We start from the raw sequence: 17,834 nt of genomic DNA, 5'->3' as shown, positions 1-17,834 counted from the left end.
ATGCAGGGACCCAGGCTGCTAGGTTCCCTCAGAGCAAGAACAATACAGGGAGACAGGATCACCCTTGTTCACATTTGCTGAGTGCCTCCGGAGCAGCAGGCCGTGTGTTGAGGCTCCCCATTCATTCTTCCTATCAACCCTGTGCAAAGGAGCCAGGTCCCAGGAAGGCTCACGTTCCATTCTAGCTAAACTCAACCGGATTCTTAATCACTCTACTCTACATCAGCTTCTTGATTTATGCTGATATTACATTCCTGAGAAGTACCAGTTAATTCAAAAACATGTAGAGCAAAATGAATTTTCTCACAAGGAATGAAGGGAAAGCAAAGCAGGAGAAATGCTCTGATAGGTTGCAAAAGATTCCAGTCATGTAAATTGTTTTTCCGTATTGCATTAATATGAGCAGTAAATAAATGGTTTATGGGGAAAATAGAATATATTAAAATTTATTCATAGAATACCAACAGGAAAAAAATAGCCAGTGACTGATGGAGCACTGGCCAGTATAGACCGCAAACACTGGTACACAAGCCTCCATTTGCTGCACTATGAGAATTCCGATGCATGAAGTCTCTCAGCATATTAGTGGCATTTCCAACTGAACAACCCTGTCTTTCCTGCTGGCCCTGCTTAAATTTGTTAGCATTTTCACCAGGGTACAGCCTATAGCCAAAGACTGCAATAATAATAGTAATTAAGATCAAACTCCAAGTGCTCCTTGTAGACACTGCTCTAAACACATGCAGTGACTCATTTCTTCTTCATTTTCACCCAATAGGAAGGTTCTGTTCTTATCTCCATGTTCTAGGTTTTCTAGGTGAGGGAACTAAGGCACTAGAAGATTGCATAACTTCCCATGCTGGTTACTTTTATGTATCAACTTGGTTGGGCCAGATGTCCAGAAATTTTGGATGTTTCTGCAAGAGTGTTTTTTGATGAGATACACCTTTAAGTCAGAAGACTTTGAAGAAAGCCGACTGCTCTCCATAATGCAGGGGGGCCTCATGCATTTGGGAGATGGCCTGAATAGAAGAATAGGATGACCTCTCTGAGCCAGCAGACTGTCTTCAGACTTCATCTGCAGCATCAGCTCTTCCCCTGCCAGCCTCCTCCAGCAGATTTTGGACTTGTCGAGACTCCACAATCATGTGAGCCAACTGCTCTCTCTCTCTTTGATTATATATCACCTTTTGGTTCTATGTCTCTGAAGAACCCTGCATAATATTCTTGTCTAAGGTTATATAGCCAGTAAACAGTACAGCTGGCTTTAACTCTTGTAGTTTGGTGCCAGAATCCATACTCTTGAAGTATACATTTTTGTTGGCTTTTATCAGTGCAGTATGTAATGTCCATTTTGAGACTAATAGTGATAGATTTTCCCCATTTCTTCATATTAATTGACCACATTGCTTAAGTGATGCAAACTATCTAAGAAACTAGTTGCTAGAATAAACGAACCCGAAATGTCTAAGGCTAACCGTAACAGAAGCTTACTTTTTGTGTATGAAACAGTTTGACAGGGCTAATCCTGGTTGCTAGGCAACTTCATCCACACAGTCATTCAGAGACCCAGGCTGCTACAGGCTCTGCCATTTCAATATGGAGCTTCTAAGATCACTCTAGGCCTTGACTCACTCCAACCAGCCAGAAGGAGTATGGAAGATCAGGCCTAGGAAGATTTCATCTTCACTACTACTAAGGAATTTATTTTTTTTTTAAACTCAGGCAGTTTAAACTTTGTTATTCTGAAATTATTTTGTGTGTACATGTGTGTAAACTTTCCAATTTCTTTTTCATTTTATTTCTAACTCCTTAAATTAACAGGATATAAAGTCAGAGTCAGGAATTAACCAAATCAACTGGAAGAGCTGTTTTAAAAGAAAAGGATGGAGATAAAGTTGAGGCCAGGTTGTGGAAGGCCTTGAAATGTCAGGCCAAAGAGCTTACACTTTATCCTATAAGAGATCTCAGATTCTTTCTCTTTCTCCTCTCAAACAGCCCTTATTTTCTACCCCAAGTAGTCACAGGCTATGTTTACTACCAAATGTGACACGTAGTAGTATTTAACTTGTTATTTATTTTCTCTGCTACCCCACACCCATTACCTGGAAAAGCTGCATGCAGCTCAAGGGAAGGCAGTGACATACTCTTCTCAGTGCTGCACAAGCCAAGAAGAGCGTCTCATTTATGATGTTTAAGGACCATGTTCCACGGACATTCAAGACCTGTATGTCCCTACACCTTCAAAACTCCACAATTTGGTGAATACAGCTATGGAATGTTATTTCCTCCCAAAATCTAGTATATTTTAACTGAAAAATATGACTGATGCCTTGTAGCTTCTAATGACTTTATAAGCTGCCCTATTCTGGCCAGAGTTCTCAACAAAATGGCATACTGAACTATGATTCCTTGTTTTGGGATCACATCCTCCAACTGTTTTCACATCATAAAGCCAAGCCACCATCACACTTGATATTCTGTTCTTTTGAATTTCTGTTATGTTGGAAATCTCTCTTCCTTGGGCCTGTTTATTTTCTCTTTATTTCAAATACAAGGACTAGTAGACCGCTTGCTTTTTTGACAAAGATACAAAGCATTTTTTTAAAAAGCAACATTTATTTGTTTATTCATTTAATTCAATAGGAACATCTTACAGATGACATGATGTTTAGTAGGCACAAACATTGTAATGTTTACAGTAATACAAAGCATTTAAAAAAAAATTACACCAAGCTGTCCATGGTGTCACATGCCTGTAGTCTCAGCTAATCAGGAAGCTGAGGTGGGAGGATCACTTGAGAGCCCAGGAGTTCAAATCCAACCTGGGCAACATAGCAAGACTTAATCTCTTTAAAAAAAATCACATTATACAATTTACTGCATAAGGAGCTATAAGTAGGCAGCAAAACTCTATTTATCCTGGTAGTCAGCTAGGATCACTCACTGGTTGAGAAACTCACTACTGCCCACAAGCCTGAGATTCCAATTCATGGCTCAGCAAAATTACAAATGATGGTATATCATGGATCTTGGAATTGCAAATAATCAAAAACATGCATGCTGATTCTAGGGAAGGCAACTATGATATATGACAGTAGCATTGATCAGACTAATTATCAAGCCCATGTGACTATTTGTGTATAAAACAGAATATCTGTCTGTATGAACAGATACATACAAATGTGAGTTTGTATACATATATGTTTTCACATTCACCATTGCTACATAAGATGCAACCTCAAAATAGTAGCTTAAAACAACAATTATTTCTTCTTCTTATACACATTTCTAGGAATTGACTGAGGTTAACTGGGTAGTTTTCAAGTTCTGACTGGGTTGAGTCAACATGTGAGTAGAGCTTAATCATCTCAACGGACTCTTGTAGACTTGTGTAGGGTCTGGACTGGGAAGACTCAAATAGCTAGGGCCTGAGATGGGAAGAGAGACAGCTCTTTGGGTAGCTCTATTTCTAAGTGGTCTCTCCATGTGATGGTTATAGTATGGTGGCTTCAGTGTAGCTGGACTCTTACAATGGCAGCTCAAGGATCCAAAGGCATGTGTCCTAGGAGAGAGAGACACAGAAAGGGGTGGGGGGGGAGAGAGAGGAAGGAAATGGTCTAATAATGGTGTTTTGCTCTTCAATAATCATATACTTCCCATCATCTGTGCTGCCTTCCATTGCTCAGAAGAGAATCACAGGTGCCACCACACTTGGGATACAAGAGGCGAATACCTGAAAGTCGGCCTGTCGGACTTAGTAAAATTAAACAATGTTGCTCCAGGTTACATAGCTAGTGAGCAGCACAAACAGGATTTGACCCCAAGAAGTCTGACTCTAGAGTCCTCCTTCCCAATGAGTACACCACAGGGCCTCTCAGTGGGAGTGAATATTCTTTAATAGTTATAATTATCATTTTAAGTAAAAAATTATGCTTCTTTCTTAACACTGACAGAATCACGCCTCTGAGTCTGTAAACCTGAAGAGCAGACCCTAAGACCCAGTGATTTCATGCAGGTAATGCCAACCCATCAATAAAACTTCCCTGCTGACACCTGCCGCAGGGTTACACCTTCAAGCCCACAATAGCGTACCTAACATATTCATGCAAACAGAGAAAGAGATCTTGTCAGAAGACAGGGCACTGCTTTAAAACAACTTCAGGCCAGAAGCACATAGGCAGGAACAAATGGGGAGTGGAAAAATGGAAAACCACTGGGAGAACTGTCTGTAGATACTGGGATTTCAGCCTTGGAAAGGACCCCACGGCAGCTGATTTCCTACAACATAACAGGCTGAAAAAATACATCTCTGTAAAAATAAACCGAGTGCAGCTGCCATCCTCCCAATAATTAGATTTGGAGGATTATTGCTGAGATGAATGGAAGATATCATATGGTCACTGCTAGAAATATTTGCCATCCCTGTCTAACTATGCTAGTAGACACCAGAGTTCTTAGCAGACCCACATATGTTTGTTTTTAATTAAAATGTGCTGAATGAACCGTTAGCAGCACTGAAATAATGAAGAAAAGCAATACATGACAAATTGGCTAATTGACAACTCCAAACATTCTATTTTATACCCTTCAGTTATGTTAATGGAGATTTCTAAGATGTTCTAGCTGAAATAATAATGCCACAAACAGTTACACAATAATCTAAGAGGTAGATAAAAATATAAATAACTACAACAGCAAAAACCACAAATGGGTCAAAGGATTATAAATTCATTTTCTCAGTCTTTATTCCAACAAGTATTTATTGAGTGCTGACTGCTTGTTACATGTCAGGCTCTTGCGGGCTAATGCCTCTGATGAAATCATCCCCATGTTTTCAAATATACATTTTTGTTTCAGATACCATGGTCTGTGAGTATTGAAGTGTTAGCAGAGCATATCTCCCCAACCACATGAAGAAACAAAACAGAAAGCAACTCTTGAAAGAGAAAGACCATAATTTTAAGTTATTTCAAAAGCTAGTTTATGTGAAGGCAGAGAATCTGGCCAAGATTTTAACAAATTACATTTTATTCAGTGTTCAAGAAACTAGCACAGCTGCCTGAAGGAAAATAAGGTCTCGGGATTGTATACACAGTGAAAGGAAAAAGGGTAGCCATAGTCCAAGAAGACCATACACGGGAGGTATATTGGATGCCTTTCCAAAGATCATGGCCAGATTTCAGCTGTGAAATAACCAGCCAAAATTGGGAGTGATGGAAACTGTCAAATGTCAAATTTTTTGAAGATTAATCCCTTGTCTGAGAGGTCACTAATGATTGGAGGAGAATAATTCAGAGTCAGAACACCCATGTCCTTAAGTGGGGCGCAGGATATCAATGAGGTGAATTAACGCCAATGCATTTAGTTTATTTACACCTAAACTGCAAAGCCTTGATCTCATCCATATTCAATCAGAGAAAATTGTGGCTTATCCAAGACAAGACATGAGCCAAAATTTGGGGCGAGGGTGACATCATCTGAAAGGGCTGGAAATGAAGTGTAAATTTGAATATCATCTGTATATAAGTGATAATTAAAGCTGTGAGACTCAATACGTGCCAAGAGAGAAAGTCAATAAAAATGAAGAACAACAGTGTCCCAAGCCACGTGTTACTTCTGAAATGGAGATTTATTTTTTAAGGTGGTGGGGGCGAGATTTTCCTCCCTGCTGAATGATCTCAAAAACAGATACAGATCACTTGCAAGAAAGGCTCACATCCTCTGCAGATAGTCACAAAATGGCCTGAATGTTCAGGAAAGAGTGGCTTTTCTGTAGATTTTTATTACAAAGAATTAGGAAGTCATTCCATTTACTTCGTGGAAGACACCACCACCACCACCACTTACAGATTACTTTATTTTTATTAATTTAATTTAATTTATTAAGAAAGAGTCTCAGTCACCCTGGGTAGAGTACCCTGGAATCATAGCTCATAGCAACCTCAAACTCCTAGGCTTGAGTGATCCTCTTGCCTCAGCCTTCTGAGTAGCTGGGACTACAGGCACCTGCCATAATGCCTGGCTAATTTTTCTATTTTTAGTACAGGTGGAGTCTCCCTTTGCTCAGGCTGGTCTTTTTTTTTTTTTTTTTAGGCAGAGTCTCACTCTGTCACTCTGGGTAGAGTGCCACGGTATCATAGCTCACAGCAACCTCAAACTCCTCGGCTCAATTAATCCTCTTGTCTCAGCCTCCTGAGTAGGGGGACTTACAGGCACCAGCCATAACGCCCAGATAATATTTCTATTTTTAGTACAGAGTCTTGCTTTGCTCAGGCTGGTCTTGAACTCCTGAGCTCAGGCGATCTACCTGCGCTGGCCCAGAGATCACATTAAAAAATAATATCTAGGAGAACCACCAATTCAAGTAGACTCTTGATTGTCCTTTTCAAGGCTGGTGTTAAATTTGGGCAGGAAACACAAGTTACTTTCATCTGGGTGCTTCATAATTTCATTCACGCAGTCAAGAAAAGAGTTCTCTGTTCTCAGCTGTGCTTCAACATTTTAACAGTGTGATAACTGAAGTAAGATGCAACTTGAATCAAAATGAAATGGAGACTAGTCCATAAGGAATTCTTCATCATGAAAAGGACAGTTTTTTCCCTAATCATTCCTGTAGAAAATATGACTTAGGCCTCTTTTTATTTTTGACTACCAACCACTTTTCCAGGTCACAGAAGCTTCCTAAAAACATCAAGTTCCTAAGTAGCTTGAGCTGAGCAGGGAGTGAGCCCAGCTATAAAAAGATGTGTATTACAGGCTGAATTATGCCTCCCCCAAATTTATATGCTGGAATCCAAACCCCTCAGTACCTCAGAAGGTGACTAGATTTAGAGATAGTGTCTTTAAAGAGGTAACTAAGTTAAAATGAAGTCTCCTGGGTGGGCCTTAATTCCATATGGCAGGTATCCCCACAAGAAGAGGATATGGAGACAGAGCCACGCACACAGAGAACATCATTTGATGACACAGAGAGAAGGTGGCCATTTATAAACCAAGGAGGGAGGCCTCAGTAAAAGCTAATCCTGCCAACACCTTGAGCTCAGACTTCTGGCCTACAGAATTGTGAGAAAATAAATGTCTGTTGTTTAAACCATCCAGGCGGATACTGTGCGATGGCAGGCTCAGCAAACTAACCTAGTGGGGCAAAAAGCATTAGGGCCAGCTTCTATATTTTCCATGGAAGCCTCTTCTCTTGAATGTCTTCATTCTAGCAATAGGCTTAGATTTATCTACTGTGTCATCTTGAGCAGATAAATGATGTTTTTTTCTTCTTCTTTGGGCTTTAGTTTCCTCATTTCTAAATTGGATTGGGAAATTCTTGGTTCATCGTATTGTTGCACTGGAATAGATCCTCAATGAATCAACACGAACTCCTTTCCTTCTTCCATTCTTCGTACGATTAGTACAAAGTACTGTGGCTTTCTAGTTTAGTCACTTACTATGTGACTTTATACAAATTACCTAAACTTTTTCATTGTCTGCTTTCCAAGATTATGGAAATTCATGGAAATTGCTTAGGTAACATCGTGAGCGACCCAGTCTCAAAAAAACAAAAACTCCAAAAAGTAGCCAGGCATGGTGGCACATGTCTTAGTCCTAGCTACTCGTGAGCGCACGAGTTCAAGCCTGCAGGGAGCTATAGAGGACAGAGTGAGACCCTGCCTCAAAAAGAAAAAGATTAAGATAAAATTCAGATGACAACTATCTAAAGCCTATAGCAGAGGGCCTGGCACATGTTAGGAGGTCAATAAAAGTTGCTTTCACCTTCATAGGCATAAGCCTGTTATCTACCAGTAGAGAAATGTTTATTGTATTTGATGTTATACTCATTTATTTATTTATGCTCCTCCTCAGTCTAAAAGGATTTTAGTCAGCTCATAAAAGTACCTCCAGAATAAATGAGTCCTGGAAGGGGAGAAATAGTGTAGGTAGTAGACAAGTTCACTGACCACTTTTCTGTATCAAATTCAAAAGGGAATAGGGCTGATCCCTGTAGTATCCCACAATTGCAGAAACCCAAAATACACCAAGAAGGAGCTACAGTTCTCTAAGGAGGTCAAGGTGAAATTAGACCCCACTATGCAGCTCCTTCATCCCAAAGTAAATTTAAAATGTCTCCAGGTGTGGATGAGTTAGTTTTCATAACTTCTTCAAAAGCATTTTATAACCAAACTTGCATATTATACTACTCAGAATTAGAAACCATTCACACTTTACTGTATTTGCTTCCAAACTTTTAAAGTTTTATTTTATGGCAAGTCCTAGAAAAGGTGCTTCCACTTTTTTTAAAGAAATAAAACTCTACAGCAAAAGTCTTGTTCAACCAGCCAATCCAGAGGTAATCTTTAATGAATTTGAATTGATTCTTTCAGTGTATTTAAATGTTTATATAGAAGGCACATAAAGAAGTGTGTCTCATGCCTGGCAGTGGTAAGGGGTATCATATGGCATGTGCCATTAGCCTCATGCCCTTTGAATGTTGCTTTTTGAGATGGAGACACACTGTTACCCGTGGACCTCATTCATTCTTTGTAGGGGCAGTTTCATGGGCTAAATTGTGTCCCCTTCAAAATTTGTATGTGGAAGTCTTAACCCCACAGTACCTCAGAATGTGACTTTATTTGGAAATAGGGTCTTTAAAGAGGCAATTAGGTTAAAACGAGTTCACAAGGGTAGACTGTAAACCAATATAACTGGTATCCTTGTAGGAAGGGGAGATTAGGATGCAGACACATGAGGAGGGAAGACCATGTAAGGGGCACAGGACATGTGGCCACCTGTCAGAGAAACCTCAGAAGAGAGCACCCTGCTGACACCTTGACCACGGACTTCAAGACTCCAGGACAGTGAGAAAATTAACTTTGGTAGGTTAAGCCACCTATCTGTGGTTCTTGGTCATGGCAGCCCTAGCAAACTACTACAGGCAACAAAGTATCCACAGACTTACAAATACCACAGCAAGAATGGAAGAAAAAGTGTTCAATGTACTCAGCCCTACTATGAAACTAATTTAAGGCTTTCATATGAAAGCTATAACCCAGTTACAACCTAAGAATATGGGGAAGGGGGAGAGGGAGAGGAGGGCAAGGGAGGGGGGAGGTGGGTGGAAGAGGGTGATGGGTGGGATCACACCTACAGTGCATCTTACAAGGGTACATGTGAAACTTAGTAAATGTAGAATATAAATGTCTTAACACAATAACTAAGAAAATGCCAGGAAGGCTATGTTAACCAGTGTGATGAAAATATGTCAGATAGTCTATAAAACCAGTGTATGGTGCCCCATGATTGCATTAGTGTACACAGCTGTGATTCAATAATAAATAAATAAATAACAAATACCACAGCCATTCTCATGGTAGACTTTTAGATTGAAACTAAACACAAATACATATCCTTGCACATGGCTCCTTGTGCACACTTGTGGGAGTAAACATCTAAGATAAATACCTAGAAATGACATTGCTGTTATGGGGGATACACATTTTCAAATTTGCAGGATGTTGCCAAATTGCCCTGTAAAGTGTCCATATCAATTTATATTCACAACAACAGTGAAAGTGCAGGTATCAGTCCGCGCACAGCCCAGACTATGTTTGACTTTCTTGAACTTAAAAATTTCTGCCAACACGATGGGCAAAAATTGTATTGTTGTTCTAACTGCTCTTCCCTAACTTTGCATAAAGTTAAATACTTTCAATATACACATTGTCTATTCTTATTTCCTCTTCTATAAATTCTCAGTTCATATCCTTTGCCTATTTTTCCTTTTGGTTGTATATCTTTTTCCACCAGATCTGTGGGAATTATATACATGATAGATAATAATTGTCTGCTAGATTTCTGCAAATACCTTCTCCCAGATATTCTGCAAATACCTCTCACTTATCTTTTTTTTTTTTTTTTATTGTTGGGGATTCATTGAGGGTACAATAAACCAGTTACACTGATTGCAATTGTTAGGTAAAGTCCCTCTTGCAATCATGTCTTGCCCCCACAAAGTGTGACACACACTAAAGCCCACACCTCTCACTTATCTTTTAATCTTGGTCATAGCATTGTCTCCACAAAAGGTTTTTAATTAGGAATAATCAGACGTACTTCTATTGATAGTTTGTGTGTGTGTGTTTTCTTAAAGAAAACAAATTTCTTCTCCAAAATTAAGAAAACTGTTCTTTTATGATTTCTTCTAAAAGTCTTAAGAGTATTGAAATTTGCCCCATGTTTAGGTCTTTAGTATATCTTTAATTTATTTCTATGATGGAGAAAAGATTTTCTCTTCTCTTTCTTCTTTTTTTTCCTTTTCTTTACTATTTGAGAGTGGACTGTCCTAACACCATTTACTGAAATGCCAAATACTTACTTTAATCATTAAAAAATATATATATTCAGTAAAGTATCCACAGGCCATTTCATTTTAAGAAGAGTAATTTCCTGGTAAATCCTCCCTAATGTATCAAGAGAAAAATGTACCCCTAGGTAAGTAAATAAGCTGACCTAAATGGGTATTTGGATATAAGCTAAGCAAATGCTAGAGGTTGTCTGCCAAAAAATGGTTCTGATATCGCAAGAGTAGATGTTAAGCCCTTCTTCCTGACAGTCATTGGATAGTGGGGCCAGGTGCCTTTTGAGGCCACTCTGATTAGACCATGTCGGTGGCATTCAAAGAAGACTTGTCCTTCCATTGTCCCACCAAGGGAATGTGCTTCCTGCTTACCAGAGCAGTGGCCTCTTCACTGAAATCTCTAGAATGACACGCTGAAGCCAGCTACTGTGATGACTCTGGCCTGGAGGACAGGGGTGTTTCTGGGGACATGAATTTTTCACCAAATTCCTTTGTTGTCTTTATTAACTTCTTTTGGCCAAATGCATATATCATTGATTCAAAATAATAATTTTTTAAAGCCAAGCACTCCCCCAATTTATCACTAAGGAGAACGGGGTGGGGGTGGGGGGAGGAAATACTCCTGTTGTATTCTGCTTCAAAACGAAACAGAGAAATGAGAACTTTTTGAGAGGGTCATTCACAAAGAAATCACACTCACCTTAATTATTAGAATAATTCACACCATTGATTTTCAAATACAAGGTGGCCATAAAGTTATGGCCGTCCTGTATTTCTTAGCAAGAAAACACTTGTTCAAACCAAGTTTTTCTCAGAAGACCAACATAGAAAAATAGATGAAATGGAATTATTCCTATTTAAAATGGGAATCTCCATCTGAGGACTTTCATGGGGCTTTGTGGCCTTCCACCCCCCCAGTCCCCCACCCCCCGCAGAGCTCTTAGGAATGTTTTGAGAACCTTTCTTTAAAGTCAATGTTTTTGAGAGTCAAATATAAGTAATAATGATCTTTTGTGCTTTCCTCAGGTAGTAATACTATACCCCCCTCTGAAATTCACAGCATTAGGTATCCACTCATTCTGTAAATATTTCTCAAGCTTCTACTATTTTCCAGGCCCTAGAATAGACACCAAGGAGGATATCTATGACTTGAAGATGATGAGTTCTGAGCAGAAGTTTCGAGTGTGAATAGGAAACAACTGGGAGTCGGGGCTGGCACCCCAGGCCCAGCAGACGGCAGGAGAAAGCCGGAGAGAAGCAGACTCGCAGATCAGGAGGGTATGAGCGTAGGATAAAAAGACAGAAACCAAAACACTCTCCCCCCTCAGCAGGCAGAGATGGGGCACCTGTTGGCCATAGCAGGTGCTGAAACTGGAGAGGCAGGGAGCAGTAAGTTCTTATTGCCTGGTGGACCTTTCTAAGTTTGGACTTGGGAAGCCATGGGGAAGTGATTGAAGGGTCTTGCCCAGGAGATTGATGGAGTTATACTGTGCTTTGGAATGACTGCTCTGACCTGCTCAGCATTGAAAGGGGACGTGATTAAGGCAATGAGACTGGGTAGGAGATGGTCTCAGCCGGCAAGGGAGGAGATGATGATGGCTGGACTGAGGCCAAGCAACAGAAGGGAAGCAGAGGGGCTAACTAAAATGAACTGGATGTTGGTGGGAGATGGAAAAGGGAGGTTTCTTGGAAATTCCGGGAGTTTGGGCTGTGTAGCTGAGTCAGGTTGGATAACCGGTGCCTTTCAACAAAGCAAGGAAGACAGGAGAGGTTTGGGCAATAGATGATGAGTTCTATTGGGGGAAAGCTTTTGATTGGGGAACCTGTAAGACATCAGGTGGAAATATATAGTAGGCGATTGGATGTTCCATCCCGGAGCTCAGGAGAGAGGTGTGGGGTGGAGGTGGAGAGGCCATCCTCAGGGAGATGATAAAAGTGGTCAATAAGGTGCTTGCAGACCCTGGGCGGGTGCAGAGAGCAGCAGAGCAGCCTGAGCAGGCAAGGGCAGGACCCCAGGAAGCAAATGCGACAGCTTCTGTGAGGATCAAGGAAACCACAGGATGGCACAGAGTCTGAGGACAAGAAGAGTTATGGGGGGATCAAATGCTGAGAGAGAAGCAGCAGCATGGGCCGAGAGACCCACCAGACAGGCTACTAGCGGTTCATTGGGGGTGAATGAGGGAGGGTATTTCCTAGGGACTCGGGCAGTGAATGGGTAGTGAGGGACGGGAGGCAGGTGGAGGAGGACCATCCTTCCCAGGCCTACAGGATGGCGGGAGTGTGAGCTGCCTTGAGCTGGGCCTGCTTGCTTCAATACTAATGAGCGACGTATAGGATGTCCGCACCAGCTGCCCTCAATTCCAATCACACAATAGAAGCATTTGGAAAATTAAAACAAACAAAAAACACCCTCAAAGCCCAGGCCATAGATTTAATTGGTCTGGGCCCTGGTCAAGGATATATTTTTAAATTCCACAAGAAAGTCTAAAATGCAGCCATTTTTAGGATCTGCTCCTCCAGTCGTTCCCTCTTTTGAGCAAAAAAGATGGAATCAAGTTGCTCTGGGAGAAGCCCGATGACTCTCACATGGACCCACCTTGCCGGGATAGACAGGACAGGTTGGTAAAAGAAATAGAGCCTGGCAAGTTAAAATGTGTCTGTGTGGCCCCAGTTCTGATCAGCAAAGACAGGTCCTGAAAATGGGGGAACGTCCTAAACGTGGTCACCCTTGTTACAGAAGAGAATTTCACTGGGCTTTCCCAGAACGTAACAAAACTGTCCCCCAAATTATTCTGAGTCTATACTCGCCAAATGTCCTTCTGACTAATAATTATGCCTTGCCTGGTAATTTTTAAAATTAAACATATTTTTCAAAGATTAAAAAGAACATGTGTATAGGATTAAAAAAAAATACTACAAAAGTAAAACTCTCTACCCCAAACCACCTCCATCCACCTCCACCCACGTCCCATCCACTTGGCTATTTCTGTTTGTTTTTTTTCTGGTGATTATCCCCATAACCTCAAATAATATTCTTATTCCTGTCTTTGACATAGTAATTTATCAATACTGTGCACTTTCATCAGAGACATTATCTATCAATACTGGAAGGTGAAAGTTTCAACTAACTCTCCTTAACTTCCCCTTCTCCCTCCCAAATCTTGGTAGTTATAGTATTATTTTTAATTCTGCCATTGGTTACTTTTATACCTTTCTGAGTAATGTACTTAAAATTCTGGTTTCCATTCCATAAACTTTAAACAATATTTCTTAACTCCACATAGTGTGAGAGGAAGATTCAGCTCCCTCCCTTTCCCCTTTCAACTTCTGTCAGCCTGATCTTTGCTTTTCCATTATTCTACTTGATAACATCACATTCTATCTGTAACCATAAGTCCTTTAGTCCACAGAATAAACCTGCAGTCCTGCGTGGTCTGCAGGTTAATTCTGTGAGTTGAAGAGCCAGTAAACTGCAGTTAACTTCCCGTGAGTAGGTGAATGCTGTTTCCTGGAGAGCTGTGTTGGGACCACATTTCTTCCTCTTGGGTCTAATGTCACCACTCTTTGGTGACTCAAAGGAGACTGTTCCCAGTAACACGACCAAATTGATTCTCTTTTATTACATTCCAGCAATTACTTGAAATTGTGGTTCATTTTAATTTGCCTCTATTTGGAACATGATTTCCTTGTGCCTTTTTGAGCTTTTCCTAGACTTCTCTTTTTCTTTTTTTGTTGAGAGAAGAAACATATTTTATCATCACTGTATCACAAATACCATCGGGCCATCTGACCTCTCACTCTTCTCACCTAAAGTACTGAATACTTTCCAATTTTCTTCTTACAGAGAGATTTCTTTTTTTTTTTTTTTTTTTTTTTTTTTTTTGTAGAGACAGAGTCTCACTTTATGGCCCTTGGTAGAGTGCCGTGGCCTCACACAGCTCACAGCAACCTCCAACTCCTGGGCTTAAGCGATTCTCTTGCCTCAGCCTCCCGAGCAGCTGGGACTACAGGCGCCCGCCACAACGCCCGGCTATTTTTTATTTTTTTTTTTTTTTTTGTTGCAGTTTGGCCGGGGCTGGGTTTGAACCCGCCACCCTCGGCATATGGGGCCGGCGCCTTACCGACTGAGCCACAGGCGCCGCCCACAGAGAGATTTCTTGCAGCACCCTGACTTATTGCTTTAAGCTGGACCAATGACTCCCAGGCCTCTGCACAGGTACCATCTTTCCCCTCTGTTGCTATTAGGAAAGGGATGTTAGAGACGAAGATCACACACATTCTGATCATCCATTTATCTTGCATTTATTACCCTTGTCTGAATTCAGTTAACGTGACATTGTCACATGTCAGCTATAGCCATAGAAAGAAAATTCATGTTCTGGGTCTTGGAGATTAAGTATCAGACCTTGGAGATGACTAGACAACCACCCTGAGAGGTCTCACCAAAACCAGCCCAAATCTTTTTTTTTGCAGTTTTTGGCTGGGTCTGGGTTTGAACCCGCCACCTCTGGCATATAGGGCCAGCACCCTATTCCTTTGAGCCATAGGCGCCGCCCGGCCAGCCCAAATCTTTCACTGTCCCTGTCGTGGGTACTATGATGTGCTGGCTGGATACTCAGCCCCCTGCCTCTATCCTAGACATCTCTGCAGGTCCCTCCATCCTCAGAGTTTCCCAGGGGGGTGGGCTGAGGCCTCTTTGCACCTGCTTTGAGGTTCTATTTCTTTCTCTGTCCAAACCTTCTTCCTTCATTCTCTTACAGGTATTGTTCTCAAAAAACACTCTTCCTAAACACATCCATCTCAAAGTCTATTTCCTGAGGAACCAGTCCTATAACCACACTTTTATCTCATACCCAGGACTGTGTTGTTAAATATAAACAAAGTCATTCATTTAAAAAGGTGAATTGCTGCTTGTGGAGATGTTGAGTTATTGTGGGAGGGGGTTGTTTTACAGACAGGAAATGGGATAAGGGATGGAATTCAGTTCCAGGGGAGGTAGGAGAGGCTGGGATCCAAGGCACCAAGGGATGACAGCAGGGACTGAGCTTCACTGGAGACAAGAAGGGAAGTCAGAGTCACATAATGACCATAAGTATTAGAGTGGGGCAGGAGGCTAAGGACTTGGTTATGATGACTGTGACTTTGAATTTGCTTGGGAAGAAGAACACTATTTGTAAATTCAGTTTTTCCTTTTATTGTACTTGTAGTTTTAGCCCCTGCTGGGGGCGGGGGCGATGGGGATGGGCGTGGATCTCAATGGAAACAACAGCTGCAATTATAACATGTTATGGAATAATCAGGTTGGCGAATGTACACTCTTATTCACTTAAAGTTACTTGAAATTTCTACTAATTCAAACTAGAATTAGTTTATATAGAATCTGTGCTATAGAGAGGCGATTGAGAGGGAGAGGCAGCTTTCTAAGGCCAGCATTACTGATATGTCCATCCTCGCCAGTCAGTTAAAATTAAGTCGGCACAATTCACAATGATAGAAAACCCCAAATAATAACAAATTAAACAAGATATAATGTGTTTGTCTAGTATGATCCATCTCTGGAAGTGAGCAGAGCAGAGGCTGTCCTGGCAGTCTTGCAATCATCAGCAACCCAGTCTTCACCTATGTTCTTGCTCTGAAAGTCTCAACAAGGGTGCTCACCGCATGGCCTTATACAGCCGCTGGAGTTCCAGCCATTACAACCACAGGAAGGGAGGCAGAGATGAAAAGTATTGCCACACTGAGCTAGAAGGGAAGTTGGTGACCATGTACCCTGCTAAAACTTGGGAACTCTAGTACCAAGGCAGAAGGGACGAGCAGGCACTGGGGACCATCCTTGGCTTCTGTCACACCTTGCCTTCCCTGTCCTTGACACCTGGTGTTACCCTTGCCCTCTGTCTGCCTGCTCAGCCCCACTCTGGTGCGGACCAACACACACACAAAGCTGTCACTGGGCCAACATCCATGGTCACTGCTGTGAGGCTGCTGCTTGGCATTTCTGCATGGAACACTAGACTTGTGACTCAGTTTCCCTCCCTACGCTCCTCTTCCATGATGATGGCCTGTCTAGATCTTTGCCAATGCCCTCTCTCAGGAGTCTCTCTCCCTGCCATCCTCCCAATCTCTCCAGAAATCAGCTGGGACCTTCTGATGGACCCACCACCCAGATCCTAGCCTGCAGCCTTACTTCCATTGACTTGCTACCTGGGGGATTCATTTAGATAACTTACCATCTCAGACCCTCAGTTTCCATGTGTGTGAAACTGTCCTAAGAACAGCACCTCCCTGTCTGAGTTTATGGAAGATTACAGAAGATTAAATGAGATAATCACAGAAAGCCACTGGCACAATGCTAGGCACACAGTAAGCACAAAGCCAATGTTACTTATAATCATCATCATATTATTATTCATGCGTTATAAATATCAGTAGCTTGGCACTGATTTTTTTAGTTGCTAAAACAGTACTACTGCCTGAGCCTTTGTGAGAAGTAGTCAAATGGAGTCAGCTTTTCAATTTTTCAATCTGAAATTTTGTATAACTCCTTGCTGCCTCCTCTTCTGTGTAGATAGATTCCATCTGTGCAGGTTCCCCTGTGCCTTATAGACAAGGAGGTGTTGTGTGTAAATCAAGATCACGTCTACTTCATTTTGGTAAAGAATTATACCATTCCAGGCAAATGCCTGCCTGCTCCAGCGTTGCAGATGCATTTTTTCCAAACCCACTAACTCGGAGACCAGTCTATTGGGCCACCCCACGGCCACTGCTCTGGGGCCACATGTAATGTAATGGAGCCACATTACATCTCGGGGTAGCACGGGGGGGCCTGGCGATGGGGAGAACTTGTCCCTGGGGATGAAGTTGCATTCTCCCCCAAACATCACTTTCTTTCCTATACACTGATTTCTTTCTGTCAGCTCATTTTATCTTTGTCCTTTTTATTCATACTTGTTTATATATTAAATAAATAACCTATGGTTAATTTTAAAAATATGGAAAAACAAAGAGATGGGGAAAAAAAAGAAGATGCAATCCCTCTACCTTGCTATGTATCCTTCCAGAACAATATACCTGCACACATTTTTTTATGGAAATAAAATCATAAGAGTTAGACAAGTGGTTCTCAGTCAGGGAGGGTAGTTTCCACTTGGCAATGGCTGCAGACGTTTTGGGTTGTCCAAACTGGGAAGGTGGTGCTACTGGCATCTAATGACACAGATCAGAGATGTTATCAAGCGTCCTACAACGAACAGGACAGTCCTCAATGACAACAAATTATCTAGCTGTACATAAAGGCCAAGGTTAGAAAGCTCTGGCCTAGACCAGGGTTTGGTAAACTATAGCCCTTGTTGTTTGGCTGCTTTTTTTTTTATAAATAAAGTTTTATTGGAACACAAAGACATCCATTCACTTATATGTTGTCTTTTTCCTTACAAGGCAGTTGAGTAGTTGTAACAGAAAATTGTGTGATCACAAAGCCTAAAATAAA

The 17,834-nt window shown here is 41.4% G+C and overlaps 1 protein-coding gene across 2 annotated transcripts in view; it reads right to left on the bottom strand.

Moving 5' to 3' along the window:
• Positions 1–2,687: 2,687 nt before the first annotated feature.
• The window catches only part of EFCAB11 (EF-hand calcium binding domain 11), a 213,023-nt gene continuing 197,876 nt past the window's right edge, over positions 2,688–17,834 (bottom strand). For both annotated transcript variants that reach the window (XM_053603874.1, XM_053603877.1), the window contains one exon: positions 2,688–3,565. In XM_053603874.1, the coding sequence (XP_053459849.1) occupies positions 3,367–3,565 (199 nt within the window). In that variant the 3' untranslated portion in view covers positions 2,688–3,366. The remainder of the gene's footprint in view (positions 3,566–17,834) is intronic.

The sequence above is a fragment of the Nycticebus coucang genome, chromosome 9, assembly GCF_027406575.1.
Source record: "Nycticebus coucang isolate mNycCou1 chromosome 9, mNycCou1.pri, whole genome shotgun sequence".
Taxonomy (NCBI): Eukaryota; Metazoa; Chordata; class Mammalia; order Primates; family Lorisidae; genus Nycticebus; species Nycticebus coucang.
Note: the sequence above shows the minus strand (reverse complement) of the source record. Positions and strands in the feature narration are given on the sequence as shown.